This window comes from Polyodon spathula, chromosome 22 (assembly GCF_017654505.1).
Source record: "Polyodon spathula isolate WHYD16114869_AA chromosome 22, ASM1765450v1, whole genome shotgun sequence".
NCBI classification, from domain to species: Eukaryota; Metazoa; Chordata; class Actinopteri; order Acipenseriformes; family Polyodontidae; genus Polyodon; species Polyodon spathula.
The window spans coordinates 9,394,402-9,422,261 of NC_054555.1; the positions used below are offsets into that span (position 1 = coordinate 9,394,402).

The 27,860-nt window shown below is 41.4% G+C and overlaps 2 protein-coding genes across 5 annotated transcripts in view; one reads left to right on the forward strand and one right to left on the reverse strand.

The window, feature by feature from the left end:
- Positions 1-27,860, forward strand: part of LOC121297462 (testican-1-like) — a 198,493-nt gene that overhangs the window by 61,147 nt on the left and 109,486 nt on the right. The gene's annotated exons all lie outside the window — the stretch shown is intronic.
- On the reverse strand, positions 16,622-20,938 carry LOC121297463 (zinc finger protein 213-like). The gene is made up of 2 exons (XM_041223800.1): positions 20,421-20,938; positions 16,622-16,658 (listed from the first exon to the last, which is right to left on the reverse strand). Exons 1-2 carry the CDS (start codon positions 20,929-20,931, stop codon positions 16,651-16,653), a joined length of 519 nt encoding a protein of 172 aa, XP_041079734.1. The 5' UTR covers positions 20,932-20,938; the 3' UTR covers positions 16,622-16,650.

Here is a 27,860-nt window from a genome sequence, read left to right on the forward strand (position 1 = left end):
CAACGTGTGCATGACTGAGTGACTAATACATTTTACTTTAATTCTTTGAGACGTGCTGTCTGCCTGTGATTTGGCAGTACGCATCATTTGCTTCCAGTCATATTTTAATGGTTCATGAATATAGATGCACCAACTATCATTTTTCATGGATTAGCATTTATTTTTTAATGGGGACAATTGATTAACCAGGCCTCTGCACTTTTGATTCAAATGTGTGTTTATGTTATAAGAACATAAGAACATAAGAAAGTTTACAAATGAGAGGAGGCCATTCGGCCCATCTTGCTCGTTTGGTTGTTAGTAGCTTATTGATCCCAAAATCTCATCAAGCAGCTTCTTGAAGGATCCCAGGGTGTCAGCTTCAACAACATTACTGGGGAGTTGATTCCAGACCCTCACAATTCTCTATGTAAAAAAGTGCCTCCTAATTTCTGTTCTGAATGCCCCTTTGTCTAAATGCCATTTGTGACCACTGGTCCTTGTTTCTTTTTTCAGGCTGAAAAAGTCCCTTGGGTCGACACTGTCAATACCTTTTAGAATTTTGAATGCTTGAATTAGGTCGCCACGTAGTCTTCTTTGTTCAAGACTGAACAGATTCAATTCTTTTAGCCTGTCTGCATATGACATGCCTTTTAAGCCCGGAATAATTCTGGTCGCTCTTCTTTGCACTCTTTCTAGAGCAGTAATGTCTTTTTTATATCGAGGTGACCAGAACTGCACACAATATTCAAGATGAGGTCTTACTAGTGCATTGTACAGTTTTAACATTACTTCCCTTGATTTAAATTCAACACTTTTCACAATGTATCCGAGCATCTTGTTAGCCTTTTTTATAGCTTCCCCACATTGTCTAGATGAAGACATTTCTGAGTCAACAAGAACTCCTCGGTCTTTTTCATAGATTCCTTCTCCAATTTCAGTATCTCCCATATGATATTTATAATGTACATTTTTATTTCCTGCGTGCAGTACCTTACACTTTTCTCTATTAAATGTCATTTGCCATGTGTCTGCCCAGTTCTGAATCTTGTCTAGATCATTTTGAATGACCTTTGCTGCTGCAACAGTGTTTGCCGCTCCTCCTACTTTTGTGTCGTCTGCAAATTTAACAAGTTTGCTTACTATACCAGAATCTAAATCATCAATGTAGATTAGGAATAGCAGAGGACCTAATACTGATCCCTGTGGTACACCGCTGGTTACCACACTCCATTCTGAGGTTTTTCCTCTAATCAGTACTTTCTGTTTTCTACATGTTAACCACTCCCTAATCCATGTACATGCATTTCCTTGAATCCCAACTGCATTCAGTTTGAGAATTAATCTTTTGTGCAGGACTTTGTCAAAAGCTTTCTGGAAATCTAAATAAACCATGTCATATACTTTGCAATTATCCATTATCGATGTTGCATCCTCAAAAAAATCAAGCAAGTTAGTTAGACAAGATCTCCCTTTCCTAAAACCATGCTGACTGTCTCCCAGGACCCTGTTACCATATAGGTAATTTTCCATTTTGGATCTTATTATAGTTTCCATAAGTTTGCATATAATAGAAGTCAGGCTTACTGGTCTGTAGTTACCTGGTTCAGTTTTGTTTCCCTTTTTGTGGATCGGTATTACGTTTGCAATTTTCCAGTCTGTCGGTACCACCCCTGTGTCAAGAGACTGCTGCATGATCTTGGTTAGCGGTTTGTAAATTACTTCTTTCATTTCTTTGAGTACTACTGGGAGGATCTCATCCGGCCCAGGGGATTTGTTTATTTTAAGAGCTCCTAGTCCCTTTAACACTTCTGCCTCAGTTATGCTAAAGTTATTTAAAACTGGATAGGAACTGGATGACATGTGGAGCATGTTGTCAGTATCTTCCTTTGTAAAAACTTGTGAAAAGTAATCATTTAATATATTTGCTATTTTTTTTCTTCATCTACAATTTTGCCATTTGTATCTCTTAAACATTTAATCTCCTCTTTGAATGTTCTCTTGCTGTTGTAATATTGGAAAAACATTTTGGAATTGGTTTTAGCTCCCTTAGCAATGTTCATTTCTATTTCTCTCTTGGCCTTTCTTACTTCCTTTTTGACTTGCGTTTGCAGTTCTGTGTACTCTTTCTGCGTACTTTCTTTTTTGGTCCTTTTTTAATGCTCTGTAAAGTGCCTTTTTTCGCTGAATATTTTTTTTAATTGATCTATTAAACCATTTTGGCAATTTAGTTTTACATTTAGATTTGTCTACTTTAGGGATATAATTGTTTTGCGCCTCTAGTACTACATTTTTGAAGAACAACCATCCTTCTTCTGTGGGTGTTTTCTCTATTTTACTCCAATCTACTTCTGTTAGTCTCTGTTTCATACCTTCATAGTTTGCTTTTCTAAAATTGTAAACCGTAGCTTTAGTCATTACTTTTGGGGATTTAAAAAACACTTCAAATGAGACCATGTTGTGGTCTGAGTTTGCCAGTGGTTCTCTGACCTCTGTTTTAGTTATTTTATCTTTGTTATTTGAAAAGACTAAATCAAGGCATGCCTCCCCTCTAGTGGGTGCCTTGACAAATTGTGTTAGGAAGCAGTCATTTGTCATTTCCACCATTTCTATTTCATCCTTCGTGCTACCCACCGGGTTTTCCCATTTTATTTGGGGGAAGTTGAAATCCCCCATTAGTATGGCTTCTCCTTTGCTACACGCATTTCTAATGTCATTGTATAACAGATTATTGTGCTCACCGTCTGAATCTGGCGGTCTATAGCATGCTCCTATTATTATGCCCTTTGAATTTTTGTCCGTTATTCTGACCCATATTGATTCGGTTTTATTTTCTTTGTCCAGGTTTAACACCTGGGCTTCAAGACTGTTTCTTATGTATAGCGCTACCCCTCCTCCTCTTCTGTCCTGCCTGTCTTTCCTATGTTTAGGACTCTTTATTATCTTTAAAATTTCTTTCTCCTTTACTTTTCTATTCTATTTGATGAAATGTCAGCTGGCATTTGTTTAAAGTACGATTATATGTTTTCAGCACAGTGTGCATTGAAAGAGACTTCTCCATTCATAGACATTTTATTATTTTTCCATGAAGAGTAGCTGATAGGGAGTTTTGGGATTCTTGTTTTGTGTTATACATGCAGGCATGTGATAGGGGCTTGGAAAAAAAGAAACCACAGGATTGTTTAATAAACATTTCCGTCCTTAATGCCGGAGCTGTTGTATAATGTATATTGTGCTGTGATTCTACACTATATTTTCCACAGTGGCTACTGGTTTGAAGTTGGTGGTAGCTAATTGTGTTTTTTTTTTTTTTTTTTTTTTTTCGCAAAGATGGTTTAAATTTTGTTAAAAAAAAATCAATTGACAGCATTGAAATGATGAAACAAAAAAAACCCTGTACCTTGGTATTGGTATTTTAACTAACTGATTATGCTTCATGTATAGATTCACTTCGGATTAATTTCTGTTTGAGTCAATTCATCATATATCTGGTACACTGTTAATCATTTCCATGCAACTCTCTGGATGTAAGCAGTACCACATTTTATTCTGGTAATAGAAGATTAAATGGGATATTCCTTACATCCACTGAGTTTTTTTATTAACTTCCTTGGTCCTGAGATCAGGTTTGTTAAGAGAAAATGAAATGTGGCTGTGAACGCGTTATTTGCTTTACACAAGACCCCAGCAGTTTACGAAATATTACAGATTCAGTATTCTGAAAGTCTATACCCGAGTGCTCTCTGGCTGATGGTACCACGGGCAATTTCAAATTGAAAATGTTTGGTATACTGAACAAAAGGACTGAGGCGATTCAAAAGTCAACAGTGTGTGCTGAATGATACATATACTGATACAATGTTAATCTAAACAAGAAGTGATAACTCAATAACTCACATCTAGTTTCTCTTTAATATTGTTGCACATTAGTTTTCTGTACTAGAAGAAAGATTGTCCCTATGGAGACAACAGCATCTTATTTTTCTTGTGCACTGACCAGTTCCAGCCTTGCTTACTGTGTTTACTTACCAGTACTTACATTATTCAGGACAAACAGAGCAAAGCATCGTACACAGCACACTTTCAAGTACTATGAGGAATACCATTGCAGAATAAAATTTCAACAAGTTATAGTACAATACAATATCCAGTACAATATCCAAATAAAATAAGACCTACCGTATGCAGTACATTGTTTGTGTAGTTTGTAAAAAGTTTAAAAAAACAAGATGCAAATACCAGCAATGTGATTCACCACAGTGCTGGAGAACAGAGGTAATTCTCCAGCAACTCTGCTTTCTAATGGTCCTGATTCAGATGGTGAGACTGTTTAATATGCTTTTGGATGGGGTCTTTATATTATTGAGAGTTCAATCCTCCCCACTCATTTCCTCTACGGTCATTTCATTCATCCACAATCACTTTGCATCCTGGTTGAAACAGATTGATTTTTTTTTATGTTGTGTTTATCTTTTTGACTGTAGTTTCAGTGTCATGCATGGAATTGACAATTTTAGTGAAAAAAAAAAAAAAAAAGCTACCAAAGGATCATTTCCACATTTTTGGTTTCATTAGAAAGTGGCATTGAAAAAATGCTGTCTTGCTTTTTTCCACCTGCTAATGCTTTATAACGCTTTCAAACAGTAATGATAGCACAGTTCCTATTTTAAATGCATGTTCACTAATTGCCTCAGCTCGTTAAATACCTAGTACAATTTGCACTCTTAAAAGTCTCAAGACTTTCTGTTTTTTGCTTTTATATTTTAGGTTCTATTCAGGTCCCTAGCACATGTCTCATTCACTACAGGACACGAAACAGGGGGAGGCTGTTATCAAGAACAGTCTCCTTTTGCATTTCCAGCACATGACTTTGCATGCCCATGTTGCACACATCCTTGAATAAAAAAGATGTAATCTGAACTACATTCAAAGAGCTTAAAATGCATGTAAAAATGATAAGCCGAATGCTTTAATGAGTGAAAAATGTACTTATGAACAAGTGATAATGCACCATTATTACACCTTTTTAAATGTATATTTTACACTGCATTGCATTGATTTACACCAGTTAACACTGTGCAATCATTGTTTGTGGCTGTGAAGATCTCTGGGGTATGTAGCTAAGCAGGGATTCTCTTAAACTTTCTCTCTAGCCACTACGGAGCTCAAACTGCCTACCCTAATGATGGAACATGAATTTATACACTGCTTATTTTTAATTGGCATCAAATAAATCTGGGCCAAATCTAAGAGAACAGAGGTTTATTATAGACATCCATAAATACCAGCGGAGCACATTTTTTTCAAAGTTTTTCATCTCAGCTCTTAAGGGTGAACTTTGGGAATGCAGACAAATAAACCACATTTCATTAGGCCGGAAAATGGCTGTTCAAGGTGCCATGCTACTGTGGTAGTATATTGATGTTTGCTGTATATCCCTACTGTATTTCATAAACATTTTACAACAGTGCACTATGTTATACAATCTTCATGTAGAAAGGTCATTCAGAGTGATTTATAATGGAATGTATTCTTAGGTTAATGTTTGCTGATACTCATTGTTGGTCGATTTTGAGAGCAAAGTAAAATGTTACCTATTCTAATATCTGTCTATTACATCTAGTTGTTTTGGTATAATCACAATATATTCATTTTATTTTAACATTCTGTCAAATCAAGTAATACCAATTCATCCCCACAAACATAGGGTTTGAACCAAATTGGTAGAATGAATATATATTATATAACCCAGACACTACCCAGATTGGTAGTGATTCGGGATGTCACTCTGAAAACAACAATGACCTTGAGAGATCTGCAAAGTTTTGTGTCCGAGATGGGAGTCAGTGTTCACACATCAACAATAAGCCCGTCGCTACACAAAGCTGGCCTATATGGACGGGGGGCAAGAAAGTAGCCATTACTCAAAAAGCCTCATCTTAAAGCATGGATGGAGTTTGCAAAAAAGCATGTAGATGATACTGCAGACGTGTGGAAAAAGGTTTTGTGGTCAGACAAGAGAAAAATTTACGGTCTAAATTCCAAGTGTTACTTTTGGCGCAAGCCCAACACTGCACATCACCCAATCAACAGCATCCCAACCATCAGGCATGGTGATGGCAGCATCATGTTATGGAGTTGTGTCTCTTCAGCAGGGTCTGGGAAGCTTGTCAGGATAGAGGGAAGAATGGATGGTGCAGGGTACAGGTGAATCCTTGAGGAAAACCTGTTTGAGTCAGCCAAGACTGAAACTATGGAGGAAATTCACATTTCAGCAGGACAATGACCCAAAGCACAAAATCAAAGCCACACTGGAGTGGTTGAACAGGAAGAGAATTAATGTTGTGGCCAGTCAAAGTCCTTACTTGAATCCAATCGAATGGCGAGACTTGAAGATTGCAGTCTATCGATGATCCCCAACAAACTTATAAGAACTGGAGCAATTTTACAGTAAAGAATGGGCAAAAATGTCATCATCCTACTGTGCAAAGCTAGTAGAGACCTATACAAGAAGACTCATAGCAGTAATTGCTGCAAAAGGTTCTTCTACAAAGTACTGACTTAAGGGGCTGAATACTTATGCAACCAGTACATTTTATTTTGTACATTTTCACTGTGGATTTTGTACAAACGACAAAACTTGTATTAAATCAATTTGTTTAGTAAAACTTTATCAAACGTACCTGTTCAAATATGAAACAACTCCTTGTTTGAAAAAACATTTTTGTTATGGAATAAATGTTAAACTTTGCACATTTTGATACGTCCCCCACTTATGAAGGCGTTTGGACTGTACTAATATGTCATATATATATATAATATATATATAGGTTATATTATATATATATATATATTATATATATAAAGCTGAGTGTATAAAGCTGCCTATACAGTATATTTGCAGCAGTATATGTCTCACCTACATGAAATCACTATGGAAACATACAATCACAGTGTATTGTTCCATCACTCAGTACAAGCTGTTTAAAAATGTATAATGGAAAGAAACCCTGTAAAGTCCTCTTTCAATAGTTTTCTAAAAAAACAAATAGAAAGCTGTGATAACAAAGCCTTTCCTGAGCCACTAGTGTCTGTTGTAAGGTAAATTACTGTGCAAGATTGTCTTTAATAAACTCCTCTATTTTTCTGAAATGACAAAATCCCCTGCTCCCAGACTGAGAAGGAGTGTTTAAGAGAATGAGCAAACGCTTTCAAAATATGACATTCAGTCCAGTAGACAGAATGCTTGACTTCAAAAGTTACAATACATTTTGCAGGGGCCCTGGACATACTTTATCCATCCGCACATTGTATTTCCCCAGAAGGTTTTTGGTGCACAGCACAGCCACCTAATGGGAGGCAGAAATAACTAGAGCCACCACGCTGTGCTTTGCTGTGCTCATTTAGTTTCAGCTCAGCTCTCAAGCTTCGTCAAACTGGGGAGAAAGAAATTCAAGTGGCTGATCCCTGGGGTAATAATGCAAGTGAGGGACTCAGCTGGGATAAGGAAGATTCAGCATCTATTTTGGTGCATTTTTTTATACATGTTATAGAAACTGCCGCTGGTTATTTTGTGCTAATGATGGTACAGGAGTATTCATTAAAATATACATGTATGCTGATGATTATATGACTTCGTTTGAGCAAATTATTATTAAAACAAAATACATTTCAGCCGTATACGGTTTATTCTTGTTGGAGGGTGTTTTTAATTTTTCCTTGCGAAAGGTGCTGTTTTGATAGACTGAAACACAAATTACAAGACAGCACACACAGTGGAGATGTATTAAGAATCTAGAGCACTGCTCAATGATATGCACATCTCAGTTTTTGCTTCTTTTTTCAGATGCCCTGTACTGTTTCACTGTGGCACTATGAGGTCTGTCGTTCAAAAATATCTTTCAAAAATACAACAGTCTAGACGGTTTCCTGGAATACTGTCTTATAAACCATCTCCCTGCTAAGTTGTGTTTAATCAGCCTGTTTCTGTAATTGCAGAATTTGCTGAAGTTCTGCTCTCATATCCTTTTCCATTAAGCAGTGTGCTGATTAAGGTGCAGGGAGGTGGTGCCTGGGAAGTGAGAACTGAGCTCTCAAGGGCAGATACAGAGGATCAAAGTCACTCAGAGTAGGATTCCCCAGTGCTGCTAGACGTTTTTAACTGAGGCAGCACAAGATTGAGCTTTTTAGCCCTCACCTGGTGAATTCCATATTTAACACTAGAAGCCCCATGGCAGTCATTTTGGTTTTAAAATGTCATTTTCTACAGTTGTGTAACACATATGGGGCTGCGCGTTCATGTACCTTTCTGTCCGTGTGTGTTAAATATTCTCACAAAGCATGAAATGTGGGAGAGCAGAAATAAAGGAGATATGTTACATTATACCTAAAAGCCCCAGGAGCAGTCACATTGACTGCCACACAGAAAACAATTGTATTTTGATTATACAGAACGGTATTCTACCTTATTATTTTTTTATTTACCAGTCCACAATGTGTTTAGCTGTACTCTCTGCTTGAGTGAATGACTGACAGTCTATTGTTTTTCAATCAGCCTTTTCAAAGGCTGGCGTCTGCTTGCCAGCTGTGCTGTTTTGGTCAGACATTTAACATCGGGACTAGTGAAAGTAAATACGTAAGTAAAGTAGATAAAGTAAATAAGTAAAAAAAATTTATAACTTCTTGTGCTGTGCGCTTCTGTAAAATGTGTTTTTCTATGTTTATTTATCTATGTTGTTCAGTTGTTTTTGCACATCTGATAGTAAACTGATTGCCGTTGAAAAGTAAAAAATGCATTGCTATCGTTTCAGTTTTATAAATATGTATGTTATAAACCGATGTCTTTTCAGATGTTTATTTACATACATACACCAGTTACCTGCCAGACTAGTGAGAGAGTTAAATACAGTTTGATATTCATAATACCTTTCTCATGTTTTTTTTAACTGGGTTGAATTTTACATTTTGTTTCATTCTTTCAACAGGTCTAAGACTCTGCAGATTACTGTTCTAGTATAAGAATGATATAATCATCCAGCAGACCAAATAAACTAAACTAATAATCTAATATACCAATATGTACATAAAATATACATAAAAGTCCATATATATTTGTTTAGGTTAAATGCACTGAAATTATTAAACTACTTATCCTGGGGTAGCCTGTGTATACTTGCGTAGTGCTGAAGAGTTGGGCGATTTTCTACTATAAAGGTTCAACACTTCACTGAGGGGGCCATGGCAAGTCTGTGGATTATGAAGGGGTTATTGTCAGCATGACCACTATTAATTTACTTGACCTTCATACTATACCGGGCAAGACCCCCCCTGCAGTGCTCACAGTGGGCACTTCCCATGCCTCCATTTCCATCCGCTGTGCTGTTTATACTGCCCTCACTTCACTGCCCTCTTGAACATATTGTCCTGTAGCGCTCTTTTGAACGCACGGGAGGGCGTTTTCTTTCATGCACCACTGGGTAAGGAAGAGAGAGGACACAAGCGTCACGTTTTATCAAGCCCCATTGAATTATTATTTTTTAATGAATAGCCTGCAGTCTCATCTGCCTTCTGGGCAGCTAATTTATACAGCAGAATGTAGGCTGTAACAAAAAAGGGAATGTGTAAGTGTTGACTGTGGGAAGTCTGATGTGAGAAACTGCCACTGGCAACTGATACAGGATAAAAGAAGAGGTTTGTTTCTTAAAAAATATGTTAATGTATTAATTTCAAAACTAAATCCCCAAACTCAGATGTTAAGACCTTAAATAAATAGCGGGGTTCCAAAAAATCCCCAAGTGTTGCTACAACTGTTTCATTGTTAAAATCCTGACAATGTTTTACACTTAAATCTTTAAATCTTTTTCAAAGGTATGTCAGCCAAGTGCACTCGGGTTTGAGAACAGGGGCGTGTCTCAGATCACTGCAGGAGGAGCGATTCGGGAAATAAAAATACAATTGCACTGTCTTTGTGCTCCGTGTGACATCATGGGTGATTATTGCTGTGGTAGCTTTTTGACAATGTGGGCAATATTCCTTACACTATCAGCTAAAATAATACATTGCCATGATAAATCACCTTGATGTGAAAGTATTACTTTTAACCAGGCCCAATTTAAGTGAACTGAGACAATAAAAGAATAAGAGTTTTTAGGTATGTTTTTTAATAATGTTGTTTTTGCTGCCTCCTCAAACCCCATGTGTGATTGCAATATACATTGCTATGATAAAGCACCTTGATATACAAATGGTACCTTTTATCCATGTCCTGTGAGCGGTCATTATAAGCAGGCTGGACTGCAAACAAAACAGCAGTATAAAAGTAGAAGAAATGTTTTTCCAGCTGGATCGCATAAGAAGCTGATACCAGACACATTCCACAGCCTGCAGTCAGGTTCAGATGGATGCATGTACTCTTAAACTTTGCATTACCTTAGAGGAAAGGTAAACAAGCACATGTGCATTTCATAATCTTGAGGACCACTGTAAAAAAATCCAGAGAAGCATATTTGTTATGAATCCAGAAACCACCAACTCCATGTGGAAGCAAGTCCAGGACTACCTTTTTGCAGAGTTTGGGAGCTTGGTCAGGCCTGTACCCCCCTGGTTTGTGGGCCCCCTCCAGTCTATCCTATTCTGCTCACTCTAGTGAGGTGTATAATAAAAAAAAGCTGATGAAGACCAAATAAATGGAAGTTAGACAATAAATTACCAGGCATGGTAGCTCTCAGCAGGGCCTGCCACTCTGATGATTAATGTAATTTAGGTTTGTGGAGCAGGCCAGAAGGGCCAAGGAAAATGATGAGCTCTTTCTCACCAGGGTAGAAAAAGTGTCCTTGCGGGATTTGATGTGTTCAACAACACATATACAGTATATGCAGACATAAAGGAGCAAGCATGGCCCACTTTCTATTATAAAGATGTGTTGAAAATGCCCCTTCATTTAGGTTTAATGGACATGCAATATACAAATAAATGAAAATGGAAAATATAAAACATTTATAATTACTGTAAGTAATTGTTATAGTATTGCTTTTACCTGACTACATTAATTAAGTCAAGCATCATCTTTACAACACAGTGGAAATACAGCCCAATAACAACTGCATATTTTACTTTATAGAAATTTAAACTGCCACCAAAAGTGTGACATTCACAACCCCAAAATAATACATAGATACATCAAGTAAAATATGCCTCAGGCTAATCACAGATTTAAAGTTACTCAAAATAGTTGCTTTTCTTTAATTACTGCCTTGGTGTGGATTAGAAGCCAAAGCAATTGCCTGCCAGATCAACACCGAATCAGTCTCCCAGTATAAACCAGTCTATATGAAGACAATTACCTGGCTGGAAGCAGCAGTTTATTCAACCACTCATTAAAAAAAAAAAAAAATACGTTCAGTGTGGCTCAGCTGAGCCTAAGACACTTGACTGTCTGTCGACTGCAGTCCTGCTCCCTTTCTCTTGCTTTGCTGGTAATCAGTCCCCAGAGGTGGGACTGGAGTGAGATGTGCCTGCTTCTAGTTTCTATTATTGCTCTTTCTTTGGCCTGTAAGGCACCAAGCAGCAGAGTGTGATTGGCAGGCAAGTCCTGCCAGCGGTTTCTTCAAGAAAAAAAAAAAAAAATCTTTGTTAGAATAAGTGTGTGTCTTTTGAGGGGGTGGTTGACATAAAAGAAGATTTTGAAATGGCAAACCTGATTCCAGACCTGTGTAAATTGTAGTATAACTAAATTGATGTCTGGCATGGATTCGCAACCGTCAATTGCAATGGGCTATACTCTGATGTGCAACCTATAGCGTAACAAACAGGAAAAGTACAGCTCGGAGCATATGTACCTGCCTACTCAGTAATGCTAAAAAGAAAGGCTTCTTGTTGAATTTTTTTTTGTTTGTTTGTGTGCAGCGATATATCTAATGATTGAGTGTTTAAAGTTTCAGATGAAGTACCATCGTATGACTGTAACTTGTCCAATCAGCATACTTAAAAAAAAATGCTTAGTTGTCAAGTGAAGGGGATTTTTTGCAGGCAGTGCAATGTTAATTAGGTGGATATTTTGTCTCGTTTTCACACTGATGATGTGCTTGCGTAGTGATTTCCTGGTAGGAGAAGAAGACTAGAATTCGACACATTATGTAACATATCAAACAGCCAGCACACTCCACTGAGTCTGTCTGGACAAGCAATTACTTAATTATGCAGCCCTATGAGTTTTAAGGTGAGTAGGGTACTGTAATAAGGGCACTGTAATAAGGCTAAACTGGATATTTAAAGCTAAAGCTTTGGGTTTTGATTCAAGGTTGGGCTGGTCCTCACTGTAAATTCAAACAACAATGGATAATGTCTTCATCTACACTTAGCTGACGCATATTCATGTGTTATGGTTGTTTTTATAATTGTACCTGTTTACAGTGTGTTTTTACATAGTGGCTAGATGAAGCACTGTATAAGGCTGCACACAATAACACACAGGAAAACTTGAACAAGGAAATGAATGCTTGGCAGGTATTCATTTTAATACTTGCCAGGGTAGCATATTGGCTGTTCTTGAGAGCAATTGGTTTGGTGCTGTGTGCTGACTCCACCGCTAACCTAAATCTTGCCAAAAAAAGCAGCTCATGTGTGAATACAAGGATTTGTAGTACAGATTCAGAGAGTTGGTGGACAGGGATCAAAGCATCTCCTTTAAGAAATGATCTTCTGTACCAAAACAGTGCTATGGTATGATACACACTGGTAACCTACTGCAAAACCACACTCCCATACAAAGTGATAATAATCAATTGTATTGCCATTGCTGATAATTTTTTGGTTTGTTATATTGGTATTATAATGGTGTCCTTATGGAGCGATGACATTCTACCAGAGTGATAGAGATTTCGGCTGTAATTGAAACCATAACCAGAGAAGGCTGTTCGCTTGTAGCTACTGTTTGTGTTACAAACATGTGGTTGTGTCATTGTTTGGAAACTTGGCCTTCTTCAGGTTATTTTATTGTAAGCTAAACACAATCAAATAGACAGACGACATACTGGCAGACTTCCCTGGATTTGTCCCAGAAGAAGCTTATATTAGACTGTGCCAAAGATAATCGGACAAGGTTCTTGGCTGCAGGCTGAGGGAAAATGAAACTTAAACGTGAGTGAGCCTTTATCGTAACCACAAAAGGACTTTACACATCCACAGTCTCATTGTGCTTTTCAAATCTCTCTGTTTCTTCTAAGAACACTCTTGTTTTCAGGTGGGGCTTTAGTTGTTTGTTTTTCTTGAGATAGAAAGCAGGACGCAATTGGAAACAGCATGCAGTAATCATAAAGTGTTAGTTTGACAATGGTGTTGCCCAGTGCTCTACCACCCTTGGGTTTTGAGCACAGATGTGAAGAATAAATACAAGTAAATAAAACTTTAAAGACTGCTGTAGCATTTTATGGGTGTGCTAAATCTACAATACAATATATTGTTACATTCCAATGTAAAAGATACTTTTTTTTCTATATCACCAACCAGATCTATAAGCTTACATTCTGAATCCTGTATCTCCTCATTATGCTCCTACACAACTAACAACCTGCCATGCTTCTTGCATTACCTTTTATAAGGTAACATTAAAGATTAGTGCTAATGAAGGCCTGTGAAGTCAGCTGTCAGTCTAAAATTAAGGGAGATGGTTGTCTACATTCACACTAAATGCATATTCTTGTTATTATGTGGCACGTGCAATTTCCTTTTTTATGGTCCTGGTTTTTAATAAAACATTTTAGTGATCTCTAAGCCTGATTTGTTTTTTCTTACTAATGTAAGTGAATGACAGATGCACATTAAGTAAGCAGCCATCTGTGTAAAGCACCCAGAAAAGTCTAATCCCTGATGAACAGTTAATTAATGTCTATATTGCAGTACGATAAAGATTGTGATGTACATTTCCTGCAGTTTGTTTAAAAAGTACAAGTAATTTTCAGTAAAATGTAGATATATTTTCTTAGAAATGAGCATGGTGTTTACATATCTTCAGGTAATTCTGGAGCTCCTGGGTGGTGTTTGTTTTTGACCCTCTGAGAGAGAGGGCTGTTCATAGTGAATATTAGAATTTGTGTTTGTGACAGGATGGTATATTTGTTGTTGGTTGGAAATGACTGATGTTTACAACATATTACTGGCTGCAGAATCTGCCTTTATTCTCCCTCCTGCTACACTTAGCTTGCTATCAGTTGCCTGCCTAAATCAGCAGGGATATGAGTGATCTGAAAACAAGTGTTATGCACTGCTTAGAGGAGAGAACACATTTAACAGGTGCCCACATTCTGTTTGCTATGCTCAGAGGTTTCAGGCTAGCGATGAAAGATTATGCTGGGGTGTACGTTAAGCTTTTCTAAATCAAAACTGGGTTTGATAGGCTATTGACATTTGTTTTTATATCCCACACTGCTAAACCTCCTTTTGATCCCCAAATCGAATGAAAATGCAACCTTCGGCATTACCCTGTTTGACTGTATCCCAAGTGAGATTATTTAACCAATCTTGGGTACATCTGAAGCTGAATGCACAATCCAGACCATGTGATCTGAGGATCGCTCTGCTTGTTTCTACATCAAAATAATATTTTATTTTGCACATCTCATTATCAAATGGCAGCTTTACGCAAGCTAGCTCACAGTTTAGTGAGTGCAAAAACACATTTCCTGACAGGAATGCAATGTTTTCACCAGTGTAAGATTCTTCTGTTGTTTCATGCTAGTTTTTGTTTTGTAGCTGGTTTTCTTGTTAATCTTCATGATAAATAAACAAGCACAAAAGACGCTGAATATCAGCCCTAATTTCTGCATTCCCATCACAAGATGAACTCCCTTGCTAGGACTCGAACTTGCTCCAGTGGAGGGGAGAGACTGTCTGTATTGAGCAGAGGTATTGATCCTGTGGATGCAGATGTTTGATAGGTGATACCAGCTGCTCATCTAAAAAACAGGCTTCCTTTTTGAAAACAAAAGAGGAAAACATAACAGAATTAAGAAAGGTTTGTCTGAAGATGAATATGGAATTCGATTTTATTTTCAATCTGTTTGTGACCATCAATGCTTACATAATGACGCAGAGTAACAGTGTTCTCCAAATGTATTGATATAGTAATATACTGTGTATGGCACTGGAAGGTTAAACAGATATGCACTTATTTTTTACATTTACAACGGCACAAAAAATTATTTTCAACTCTCAACTTTACTATTCAGTACAGTGGTCTTCATAATATGAACCCTGCTAATCTGAAGTGACCTATAATCTGAATCATTCTAATGTAATGAAACAGCTATCCCTGCATATTTTATTCAAAAGGTTGTTACTGATTACATATCAGTATGACTAAACAGTGTGACTAAAAAGGCATTTTTACGGTATGGCACTGATCGTGATCAGTACTTTGTACAAATTGCTAACCTGAACCCAGATGGTTCAGATTAGCTAGAGTCAACTGTACAGATATTTACAACTCTGAACAAGATCAAACAGCTGATGCATGTACACCTGACAGACTGAAGTGGAGCGCTTTCCCTTTCCTCTTATGAATGATACTTTAAATAGTGTTGATGTGTAATCTGACCCTGCATCAGCCCTTGGTCAGACCTTCTGTTTATTGATCCACGCAACACCATCCTTGTTCAAGACATTGCACAGAACAAATGCTCCCTCTTTGAAAGCTGAACACCAGAGGCTTCATCAGCAGTTGAGTTACTTTCAAGAACGCCTTTTCAGAAAATGTCCAGCTTCCAAGTCCTCAGCAGACTTTTAAAAGCTGTTACCCCTGTGTTTGTGGTGATGTTCCCAGACTGAGAAGCTGATTGACACACACACACAGGTACTACGGGTTGAAAACGCTGGTGTGCGTATTCATTAAATCAACACAAATAAAATGGAAAGACAAATAAACCAAAATAAAAGTTTCAAACAAAAACAGGTCTCGAACACAAAACCCTTTAACAAAACACAAGTACCGTGCTGGCCTGCCCATTTTTTGTTTTTATTTTCATTTTCTGTTCCTTCTCGCTCTCACTCAGGCTCAGGCTCAGGCTCACGCTCACATCCTCCCAAACACCCACTGTGAGGAGCGGCTGAGCCGCTGTTTTACACAGCATTGCCTGAGCTTGATTGCTTATTACTGTAATTATTCAGTCAGGCTCAGGCATATTCTACACAGGGTTTAGAGGAACTTGGCTTTAACCCCATCCACGCTGACAAATAATAACAAAGTAAACATCACATTTTAAATTAACACAAACCAATACATTTAAAGCATAATGTGGGAGGGTAGTGGGTGGAGCTTTTGGGAAGGACCAGAAATGACAGCACACAGGAGCCGGAAATGGAGATTAGTCCTTAGAGCCCTGTACCATCAATGGTATCAGGGCAGGGTTTTATTTTACAAAAACAATAAAAATAGAACAGTCCAGTATTGCAAAAAATAAACAAGAAAACCACCTGGAATACCAGCAATGGTAAACTCAGGTTTGAAATAAAAAGAGTAAACAAAAATGTCACGGTTACAAAATAACAACAAAGGAAGCACTGGGTTTCGTTGTGGTACTGCGGTGGGTTTCCTCTCACCGCTTCTTAGCTCCCTTTCACAGATTAATGGCCAGTCCTCGGTTCCTCACTCCAGTAATCCAACAGTGTCCAAGATTTTCAAGCTTCTGTGAATAACAGCAGTGAATGAAAGCAACAAAGCAAGCACAGCATGTGTTTTCAGTTCAGCCCAGACAGCCAATGGCAAAACCATACTGCTTAAATACTGCCAAGTCCCACCCCTGCAATCAGCACGCTGCCCCACGTCAGCCAATCAACGAGAACAGCACAGCTGATTGCAATGATGGGACCCGACGGCCGCATGGTTCTACCTTGGGCCAAGATGGCTGCCTGACCCGGAACTTCCTGCATGGTCAGAGTTCAGCCTCCTGATCCAATCACGGTCAACCCTACACAGCGCTGCCGGTGGTCGGGAGGGCAAATTACGACAGGGACTCCTTCCAGTCCTGTCACACATCCCCCCCCTCAGAGTGGAGCCATAGGCACACTCGGCCAACCCTAACTCCCCTAAATCACCACCCTCCCTTGAAAAAAAATCAGCATTTTGATGCTCCTTACCCGAACGATGTTTAACAGTAAAGTTAAAGGGTTGCAGCGCCAGACTTCACCGAGTAATCCGGGCGTTCGTGTGCCTCATCGTGTTTAGCCACTTAAGAGGAGCATGATCTGTGACAAGATGAAGGACCGCCCCAGGAGATAATATCGAAGAGAGTTCATGGCCCATTTAATGGCCAGGCACTCCTTCTCAATAACTGAGTAGTTGCGCTCCCTCTGAGCCATTTTCCTGCTAATGTATAGCACGGGGTGCTCTACCCCATCGATCTCCTGGGACAAGACTGCCCCCAGACCGACATCCGAGGCATCTGTCTGGAGGATGAATTCCCTGTCGAAATCTGGTGACACTAGTGCAGGGGCTTGGCAAAGTATCCGCTTTATCATGTCAAATGCTTCCTGACACTCATCTGACCATTTTACAGTGTTTGGGGCGCTCTTCTTAGTTAGGTCAATCAAGGGGCTAACAATGGTGGAAAACTCGGGGATAAAACGGCGATAATAGCCTGCTAGCCCCAAAAGTGACCTCACTTGAGCCTTGGTTCGTGGAACTGGAGTGTCCACCAAGGCCTGGACCTTGGAAGCCACTGGTTTTACCCGACCATTACCCATGCTAAATCCAAGATATTGGGTCTCTTGTTTGCCAAACGCGCATTTACCTAGGTTGACTGTTAGCCCCGCCTCCCTCAAAGACTGCAGGACAGCCGCCAATCTATCAAGGTGCTCCTTCCAGGTAGAGCTAAAAATAACCACGTCATCAATATACGCTGCAGCATACTGATGATGGGGACATAACACCTTGTCCATCAGTCTCTGGAAGGTAGCCGGGGCCCCATGCAACCCAAAGGGCATGGTTTGAAATGAAACAGCCATCTGGGGTAGAAAATGCGGTTTTCTCTTTGGAGCTGTGGGTTAAAGGGATCTGCCAGTATCCCTTCGTCAGGTCCAGAGTGGACAAGAACCTCGCCTTACCCAGTCTGTCAAGGAGCTCATCCACTCGGGGCATGGGGTACGCATCGAACTTGGAGATAGAGTTAACCTTTCTAAAGTCCACACAGAAACGAGTGGAGCCATCCTTCTTAGGTACCATTACCACAGGACTACACCACTCGCTCTGGGAAGGTTGCACTACTCCCAGCTCGAGCATACTGGCCACTTCCCGGCGCATTACACCCCACCGACTTTCCGGGATCCGGTAAGGCCTCTGACGCACTCGAACACCTGGCGGAGTAATAATGGCATGTTCAATAATGTTAGTTCTACCGGGCAACTCAGAAAAAACATCACTGAATTCCTCAATTAGTTGGCCCAGCTCCTGTTTCTGACAGGGAAGTAACTGTTTCCCCATTGAAATCTTAGTTGTTTGACCAAGTGGCCCCACCTCAGGACCAAAATCCTCCTCGGGGATATCATTAGCAATAAACAGGGCCTCTCTGTCTCTCCAAGGTTTTAACAAATTTACATGATAAATTTGAAGTGGTTTTCGATGGTCCGGCTGCCTGATTTCATAATTGACTCTCCCTATAGCTCGAACCACCTCATAAGGCCCTTGCCACTTGGCAAACAACTTAGACTCAGCTGTGGGAAGAAGCAGCAGTACCTTATCCCCAGTTCGAAAAGTCCGAATTCGTGCTTTTTGATTGTACTGCTGCTGCTGCTGATGCTGAGCATTGCGCAGGTTCTCTTGAGCCAAACGACCGACTAATTCCAAGCGATCTCGTAGCAGTAGTACATATTTGACTACATTTTTAGACGTAGAGGTTTGGTCCTCCCACCCTTCTCGCACGAGATCGAGAATGCCTCGGGGTTGTCTCCCATACAGCAGCTCAAACGGGGAGAACCCAGTTGAGCTCTGTGGCACCTCTCTCACCGCGAACATCAGGAAGGGAAGGAGTTTTGCCCAATGTTTTTGTTCCTGGTTCACAAATCGCCTCAGCATCTGCTTCAGGGTCTGATTAAACCTTTCCACCAGGCCATCTGTCTGTGGATGGTACACAGAGGTCCTGATGGGATGGATTTTCAAAATTTTGTAAACTTCTTTGAGGGTATTGGACATGAAGTTAGTTCCTTGATCTGTCAGAATCTCTTTGGGCACCCCTACTCTAGCAATAATCTTAACTAGTTCTTTAGCAATGGCGACAGCACTAGTGGAGCGCAGTGGCACCGCCTCTGGATATCGAGTAGCATAATCCACCATTACTAAAATGTGCGTATATCCAGAGTCGGCGGGCTGCACTGGGCCCACTATGTCCATTGCTATGCGATCGAAGGGAGTACAAACCAGGGGCAGTGGGACCAGCGGGGCCGGGCGAACCCGTCCCGGCGCTACTCTCTGACAATCGGGACACTCCGCTACATATTTCCTCACATCCATGTGGAGTCCCATCCAATAAAACCGGGCCAGTATTCGTTCCAAGGTCTTTTCCCGCCCCAGGTGGCCAGAAAAGGGAATATCATGTGCCAACTTCATGACCTCCCGGCGGAAAGACCCCGGAACCAATAACTGGGTTACAAGGCTGTCCTGTGCCCGGGGCTTGGGATACCCTATACAGCAAATGCCCCATCACGATGAAGTGAGGAAATGTGAGCGGCCCGCAGCCTTCAACTTCCTTCCCCTCGACAGACCGAACCTGCCCCCGGATGTGCACCAGAGTGGGGTCGTTACTTTGCTCCCACTCCAGGTCCACACCCCGGTCCCAGAATTGCGGTATGCCGAGCGGGGCCTCAGTAGCTTCTGCTCTAGGAATCTCAGTAACCCGCTCCCGCTGGTCACACTGGACACCCACACCCTTCTGTGTTCATTTGACAGGCAAAGCAGATTCCCCCACCAACCCCCAGCCTTGTCTCATTAATGCCCCCTCAAGTTTCTCAGCCCTCCGCTCTCTTTTAGTTTTGGGGCCGGAACCTGGAAGTAAATATGTCGGCCTGCAAGGGAAAGATCCGGCCAATTGGATCCCCCGTTGCGACCACCCCTTCTACAATGGGTGGCCGAGCCGCATTGACCTTAACTTCTGAATAGTAAGGCCAATCTCGACCCAAAATCACTGGGTATGGCACCTTTTTAGCGACGGCCACGACTACATGGCACGTCCGACTTTCCACAGTCATTCTAACCTTAGTGGTAGGATATGCCTTGGTTTCTCCATGAATACACGAGATGGTCACAGACCCCTGTGGCCGCCAAGGCGTACCCTCCAAGAGAGCAGACCGAATTATAGTGTGACTACACCCTGAGTCCACTAATGCGTGGGTACTCATATTACCAACATCTACATTAATAATGCAAGGCCCCTCCCGACCCCTTCCCCTGTACTCACCACCCTCTGCAGCCGGACATCGCAAGGCCACGTCACACTCCATCGCGATGGGACAGAATCTCGCGATGTGCCCCACCTCGTGGCACCGGAAGCAGGTAGGGGAAGGCGGCGCTGTGGGAGACGGCTGTTTGTCCCTTGGTCCACTAGGGGAGGTCCAAGGATTCTCTCTAGCCCAGCTGGGAGCTAACCTCTGTCTCCACTTTGGAGGAGAGGCGCTCAAAGGGACAGGGAAAACTGAAGGCCTCGTTGCAGTCTTTGGGTGCGCTGGCGAAGGCCGATGCCTCACTGGAGCTGGACTGGGGTCCACCCGAAGCAGTGCGTCCTCGAAGGCCTCCGCCAGCTCGACGGCCGTGTCCATCGTCTCGGGACTGTGGCGAGCGACCCAGGCTCGAGTCTCTGGTTCCAACACCTCCAGGAACTGGTCGACCGCCACAGACTCCATGATTTGTTGGGTGGTCCGTTCAGTGGGACGCAGCCAGCGGGTCAGATGGTCCCAGAGTTGCTGGGCCATGATGCGAGGCCGGATTCCCTCCAGCCGCTTGTAACTCCGGAAACGCCGGCAATGCGTCTCCGGGGTGATATTAAGGCGCCGGAGGATAGCTGTCTTCACCTGGGAGTAATCTTCCGCCGCCACGTTGCTCAGAGCCTGGTATGCTGCCTGCGCTTCACCAGTTAGACAGGGGGCTAGTTGGGCTGCCCAACATCCGGCTGGCCACCCTGACACTGTAGCCATCCGCTCAAATGTGGTCAGGAAGGCCTCCGGGTCATCTTCTGGTCTCTGAATGGAGGCGTGGGTTCAAATCCCACTTCTGACACCACCTGTGGGAGGGTAGTGGGTGGAGCTTTTGGGAAGGACCAGAAATGACAGCACACAGGAGCCGGAAATGGAGATTAGTCCTTAGAGCCCTGTACCATCAATGGTATCAGGGCAGGGTTTTATTTTACAAAAACAATAAAAATAGAACAGTCCAGTATTGCAAAAAATAAACAAGAAAACCACCTGGAATACCAGCAATGGTAAACTCAGGTTTGAAATAAAAAGAGTAAACAAAAAAAATGTCACGGTTACAAAATAAATAACAACAAAGGAAGCACTGGGTTTCGTTGTGGTACTGCGGTGGGTTTCCTCTCACCGCTTCTTAGCTCCCTTTCACAGATTAATGGCCAGTCCTCGGTTCCTCACTCCAGTAATCCAACAGTGTCCAAGATTTTCAAGCTTCTGTGAATAACAGCAGTGAATGAAAGCAACAAAGCAAGCACAGCATGTGTTTTCAGTTCAGCCCAGACAGCCAATGGCAAAACCATACTGCTTAAATACTGCCAAGTCCCACCCCTGCAATCAGCACGCTGCCCCACGTCAGCCAATCAACGAGAACAGCACAGCTGATTGCAATGATGGGACCCGACGGCCGCATGGTTCTACCTTGGGCCAAGATGGCTGCCTGACCCGGAACTTCCTGCATGGTCAGAGTTCAGCCTCCTGATCCAATCACGGTCAACCCTACACAGCGCTGCCGGTGGTCGGGAGGGCAAATTACGACAGGGACTCCTTCCAGTCCTGTCACACATAACAATACCTATGTATGTTTTTAACTCCAAACCAATACATCTCTTTTAAAAATCATAATACACCTCACAATAATACATCCCAACAATATAGTTATCAGCAGGGCTTTTCTGCCATGCCACAGCCGACCAACCAGAAGCTATAGCTAAGAAATTAATTCCATAAATCTTACTGCTTTTGGACTTCCATTTGCTATTTATTTCCCTGAAAAGTGGAATTGTGCTTGCACCTTCAAAATCATTAACCAGCCAACTGCTTCCCCTATTAACTGACATGCTATGTCCTTATAGAAGACAAATGACCTAGGAGCTGAAACATTAACACACTTCCTAAATGAAAGGCCTTTACCTAGAATAGTATCAGATAACACGTTTTAAAATAAAATTGCACAGTTGCTATAATGTGTTTCTTTCACAGCTGTGCATTTCAGACAGTATACATCTAATGGAAGTGTTTTTGTATAACTACTTGTGTTTTATGTACAGCTACTTGAAAGATTTTTGGTTTATTGTTGCATGTTTTTCAACTGGTAAGCTTAGTACGTGCTTGGAAATTTACCACATTAAATATTTAAAGCGCATATTTTTAATGAATATTTACCCAAGAAAACAATGCTGACTGAGGCTAAGAGATCTCGTTTAGCAGTTTAGCACCAAGCAGCGAGGGTTAAATGGCTGATGTACTGCAATACCTACTCGGCTGGCTTTCCCCCTTCATTTAAATTGTTTTTTAGGGACATGCATTGTATAAAGTTAAATGTCAGGAAAATATGAAACATGTATACACAAAGGGGGTTTCTAGTAGAGGTAGGCACTGGTAGAAAATCTGGAACATGATACGTGAAAATATAATTATATGCAATGTATGTACATAGTTAAATACTGTACACAATACAGTACACATACCTTTCCTCTGTAGCCTTTTTTAGGCATTGTTTGCTGTTTTTTTTCATGACAAAATAAAATTTGCTTGCAAGTTCTTTTCTAGTGCTCAGCTTTTCCTCGTTCATTATTCCTTCTCACACATACAGAAATGGTGTTTATTCTTAGTTGTGTCAGTACTTCTTTCCTGTGGAGTTAGTAAGTGCTTGCTGAGACGCAGTTTTCTTGTGTAGTTTATGTCATCCTCCAGCAACCAGTTTACAATTACTAAACGTTTAGTGCACTCTGTTTTGTTGATAAATGGTAATCTGTGTTTTAACAATCTACAGTCTAATTGCACCATTTCTGAAAGTGAGTTTAAAATTTTCATCTCATTAGATTGTGCTTGATTAACTTTGATTAATGTATACTCTGTCGGGATAAACCACAGTTGGATTTTTAGAGCATTTTGCTGTTTAATATTTTTAGGGGTAATGCACTCACCCCTTGTTAGATCGCCCCTCGCTATACCGCGGATTCGGATATATCGCCGTCCTGGAGTTGGCTCCCCATTTTTACTGTCTAACTGTGTATGTCTTAGCTGCAATATACAGGCACTTGGAATTACTGTTCATTTTGTTTTGTACTGCACCTCACAAACAACAATATAAAAAACGACTAAAAACAAAGCATTCATATCGTAGTGTTATCACACACACACATACTGCACAATAACACAAACCAAATTAAATATCTACTTGCTGAATCGGTTTTTATTTTAGCCAATGAGGTGGTCACATGTGGTAACAATGCACTAGCAAAATCCACAAAGCAGTGACATCAACTCCCTAGCAACAAGCCTCCTGTGTTGTTGTTGGGAATGGATTATTTCAATATAGCGGGTTTGCGCTTTTGAGAAAGGAAAGGAAGACTCATGAAATTAATAAGAACATAAGAACATAAGAAAGTTTACAAACGAGAGGAGGCCATTTGGCCCATCTTGCTCGTTTGGTTGTTAGTAGCTTATTGATCCCAAAATCTCATCAAGCAGCTTCTTGAAGGATCCCAGGGTGTCAGCTTCAACAACATTACTGGGGAGTTGATTCCAGACCCTCACAATTCTCTGTGTAAAAAAGTGTCTCCTATTTTCTGTTCTGAATGCCCCTTTTTCTAAACTCCATTTGTGACCCCTGGTCCTTGTTTCTTTTTTCAGGCTGAGAAAGTCCCTTGGGTCGACACTGTCAATACCTTTTAGAATTTTGAATGCTTGAATTAGGTCGCCACGTAGTCTTCTTTGTTCAAGACTGAACAGATTCAATTTTTTTAGCCTGTCTGCATATGACATGCCTTTTAAGCCCGGAATAATTCTGGTCGCTCTTCTTTGCACTCTTTCTAGAGCAGCAATATCTTTTTTATAGCGAGGTGACCAGAACTGAACACAATATTCAAGATGAGGTCTTACTAGTGCATTGTACAGTTTTAACATTACTTCCCTTGATTTAAATTCAACACTTTTCACAATGTATCCGAGCATCTTGTTAGCCTTTTTTATAGCTTCCCCACATTGTCTAGATGAAGACATTTCTGAGTCAACAAAAACTCCTAGGTCTTTTTCATAGATTCCTTCTCCAATTTCAATATCTCCCATATGATATTTATAATGTACATTTTTATTTCCTGCGTGCAGTACCTTACACTTTTCTCTATTAAATGTCATTTGCCATGTGTCTGCCCAGTTCTGAATCTTGTCTAGATCATTTTGAATGACCTTTGCTGCTGCAACAGTGTTTGCCACTCCTCCTACTTTTGTGTCGTCTGCAAATTTAACAAGTTTGCTTACTATACCAGAATCTAAATCATTAATGTAGATTAGGAATAGCAGAGGACCTAATACTGATCCCTGTGGTACACCGCTGGTTACCACACTCCATTCTGAGGTTTTTCCTCTAATCAGTACTTTCTGTTTTCTACATGTTAACCACTCCCTAATCCATGTACATGTGTTTCCTTGAATCCCAACTGCGTTCAGTTTGAGAATTAATCTTTTGTGCGGGACTTTGTCAAAAGCTTTCTGGAAATCTAAATAAACCATGTCATATGCTTTGCAATTATCCATTATCGATGTTGCATCCTCAAAAAAATCAAGCAAGTTAGTTAGGCACGATCTCCCTTTCCTAAAACCATGTTGACTATCTCCCAGTACCCTGTTACCATATAGGTAATTTTCCATTTTGGATCTTATTATAGTTTCCATAAGTTTGCATATAATAGAAGTCAGGCTTACTGGTCTGTAGTTACCTGGTTCAGTTTTGTTTCCCTTTTTGTGGATCGGTATTACGTTTGCAATTTTCCAGTCTGTCGGTACCACCCCTGTGTCAAGAGACTGCTGCATGATCTTGGTTAGCGGTTTGTAAATTACTTCTTTCATTTCTTTGAGTACTACTGGGAGGATCTTATCCGGCCCAGGGGATTTGTTTATTTTAAGAGCTCCTAGTCCCTTTAACACTTCTGCCTCAGTTATGCTAAAGTTATTTAAAACTGGATAGGAACTGGATGACATGTGGGGCATGTTGTCAGTATCTTCCTTTGTAAAAACTTGTGAAAAGTAATCATTTAACATATTTGCTATTTTTTTTTCTTCCTCTACGATTTTGCCATTTGTATCTCTTAAACATTTAATCTCCTCTTTGAATGTTCTCTTGCTGTTGTAATATTGGAAAAACATTTTGGAATTGGTTTTAGCTCCCTTAGCAATGTTTATTTCTAGTTCTCTCTTGGCCTTTCTAACTTCCTTTTTGACTTGCGTTTGCAGTTCTGTGTACTCTTTCTGCGTACTTTCTTTTTGGTCCTTTTTTAATGCTCTGTAAAGTGCCTTTTTTCGCTGAATATTTTTTTTAATTGATCTATTAAACCATTTTGGCAATTTAGTTTTACATTTAGATTTGTCTACTTTAGGGATATAATTGTTTTGCGCCTCTAGTACTACATTTTTGAAGAATAACCATCCTTCTTCTGTGGGTGTTTTCTCTATTTTACTCCAATCTACTTCTGTTAGTCTCTGTTTCATACCTTCATAGTTTGCTTTTCTAAAATTGTAAACCTTAGCTTATTATTGGAGACAGAAGTTGATGAGAAGCAATTACCCTCCGCTGTACGAATTAAAACGGTGTGCTTTTTATAAGAAAAATTAGAAAAAGCAGGTTGTGTAGAGGATTTATACTGGACCCTGATCCCCCCGAGGGAGTGATAAAACGTAAAGTTGCGGATGCAACCCCGGTTCTCTGAAAGAGAAAATAACCATCAACTAATGGGTATCTCCATCAGGTGATAGGATTATGCTGAGCTTAATATAAAAGCTGCCTTTTGGCCTCCGTAGCTCTGACATCAGCGCCCCGCCCCCCTCGGGTGCTGAATGACTATGCAGAGCGTAGGAAGCCCAGCCTCTCTTGCTTCAGGCCACAAGGGCTGCTGAAGCGACCTCGCTGCATGATGGCTGTTTTCTCTTTCAGAGAACCGGGGAAGCATCAGCAACCTTACATTCTCTTTCAATTCAAAAATAGCCATCAACTAATGGGTACTGTGTACCAAAGCAGTTGCAAGGGAGATCGTGCGGCAGTAGGAGAGGATCGGTCTACATGTAAAAAATATACACAGAACAGCGCCTCAGCGTGTGGTTCGAAAGACATATGCCCTAACACTGTTCTAGGAACAGAGGGTCTTTAACAGTAGGATATCGTACCGGGATACTCTTACCACATGGGTAACACTGGAGAGCATAGTAACTGGGAGACAGGGGTTGAAGGCTCCTGTGGCCCTTCAGGGATGCTGAGCCTTAGGCCACTTGGGGTGCACAGTCACGGGACCTAGGGTGCCAGTTGCCCCTCTTTGCAGGCCGACCGCACTGCGGGGCAGGTGCTGCCGGGAGTGCTGTAGGAGCAGGGGGGGAAGCCCTAGCAGGCAAGGCAGGCTTCTGTGGAAGCAGCTGGGCATACTGCCTTGATAGCTCCCTAGTCTTCAGAGTCCTCTGAAGCATCTCCTCCACTGCGGGGCCAAATGTATGGCCAGGAGTGATAGAGGCGTTCAGGAGAGAGGACTTGTCCTGCTCCTGAACTCTATCCTGGGAAAGTCAGAGTTGCCATCTGGTGACAACCAGCTCTGCAAGGCATCGGCCCTCCGCTCTGGCCGTGAGTTGGGCCAGTCTGGTGACTGCCTCAGAGACCTGGTTCAGCTCTTGTCTGTGAGCCGCCATGACTATATCAGGGAGCCCCTTAATAAGAATGGCCTGATAGACAGACACATTGGAAAGCCAGGCAGCTTTTGGAGCAAGTGATATAGGCCTTCTTCAGGTGCTTTACTCTTTGGGTCATTCCACCCGTAGATGTTGAGCCCCTCACTCACCAAAGCCTCAAATGCTGGAGATACCTTCGGTTCCTGTTGCAGCTTGTCCACTGAGTTGCAAAAAGGTCCCTCCTGCACAAGCTCTACTCCTGCAGAGAGAGGATGTCCTCTTCAGAGTCTGAGATGGCCTCAAGCTCAAGCTCAAGCTCAAGCTCAGGCTCAGGCTCAGGCTCAACAGTCGGAATGGGTGACCGGGGAACTGGCACAGCCGTGGTGCCAGGGACCGATAACATACTCATCATGAGACTGTTGACCCATCAGCACCTCCATAAAACGACCAATCTGGTCCATGAGGGCCGAGATCCCGCTAGGCTGTTTGTCCCTAGAGGACCTGGAGCACGCACGCTTCCGTGCGGGACATGAACGCTCCTTAGGAGGGGAGCGCTGAAGCTGCCCCACGGTCCTGGTAGGTGAGCGATAGTGTCGCCCGAGAGACGGGGAGGGTAACCCGGATAGCTGCAGGCAGGCAGGAGATGATGCTGTACCACCTGAAGGGGGAACAGGCTCAGAATGAGATCCCCTGCTAGAAGGAGATCCTAGCCCCACTGCCCTGTTGGCTCTAGCCTTTAGGACCCGCCTCTGGAACTTCCCGCAGATAGCGCAAAATGCTCTGTC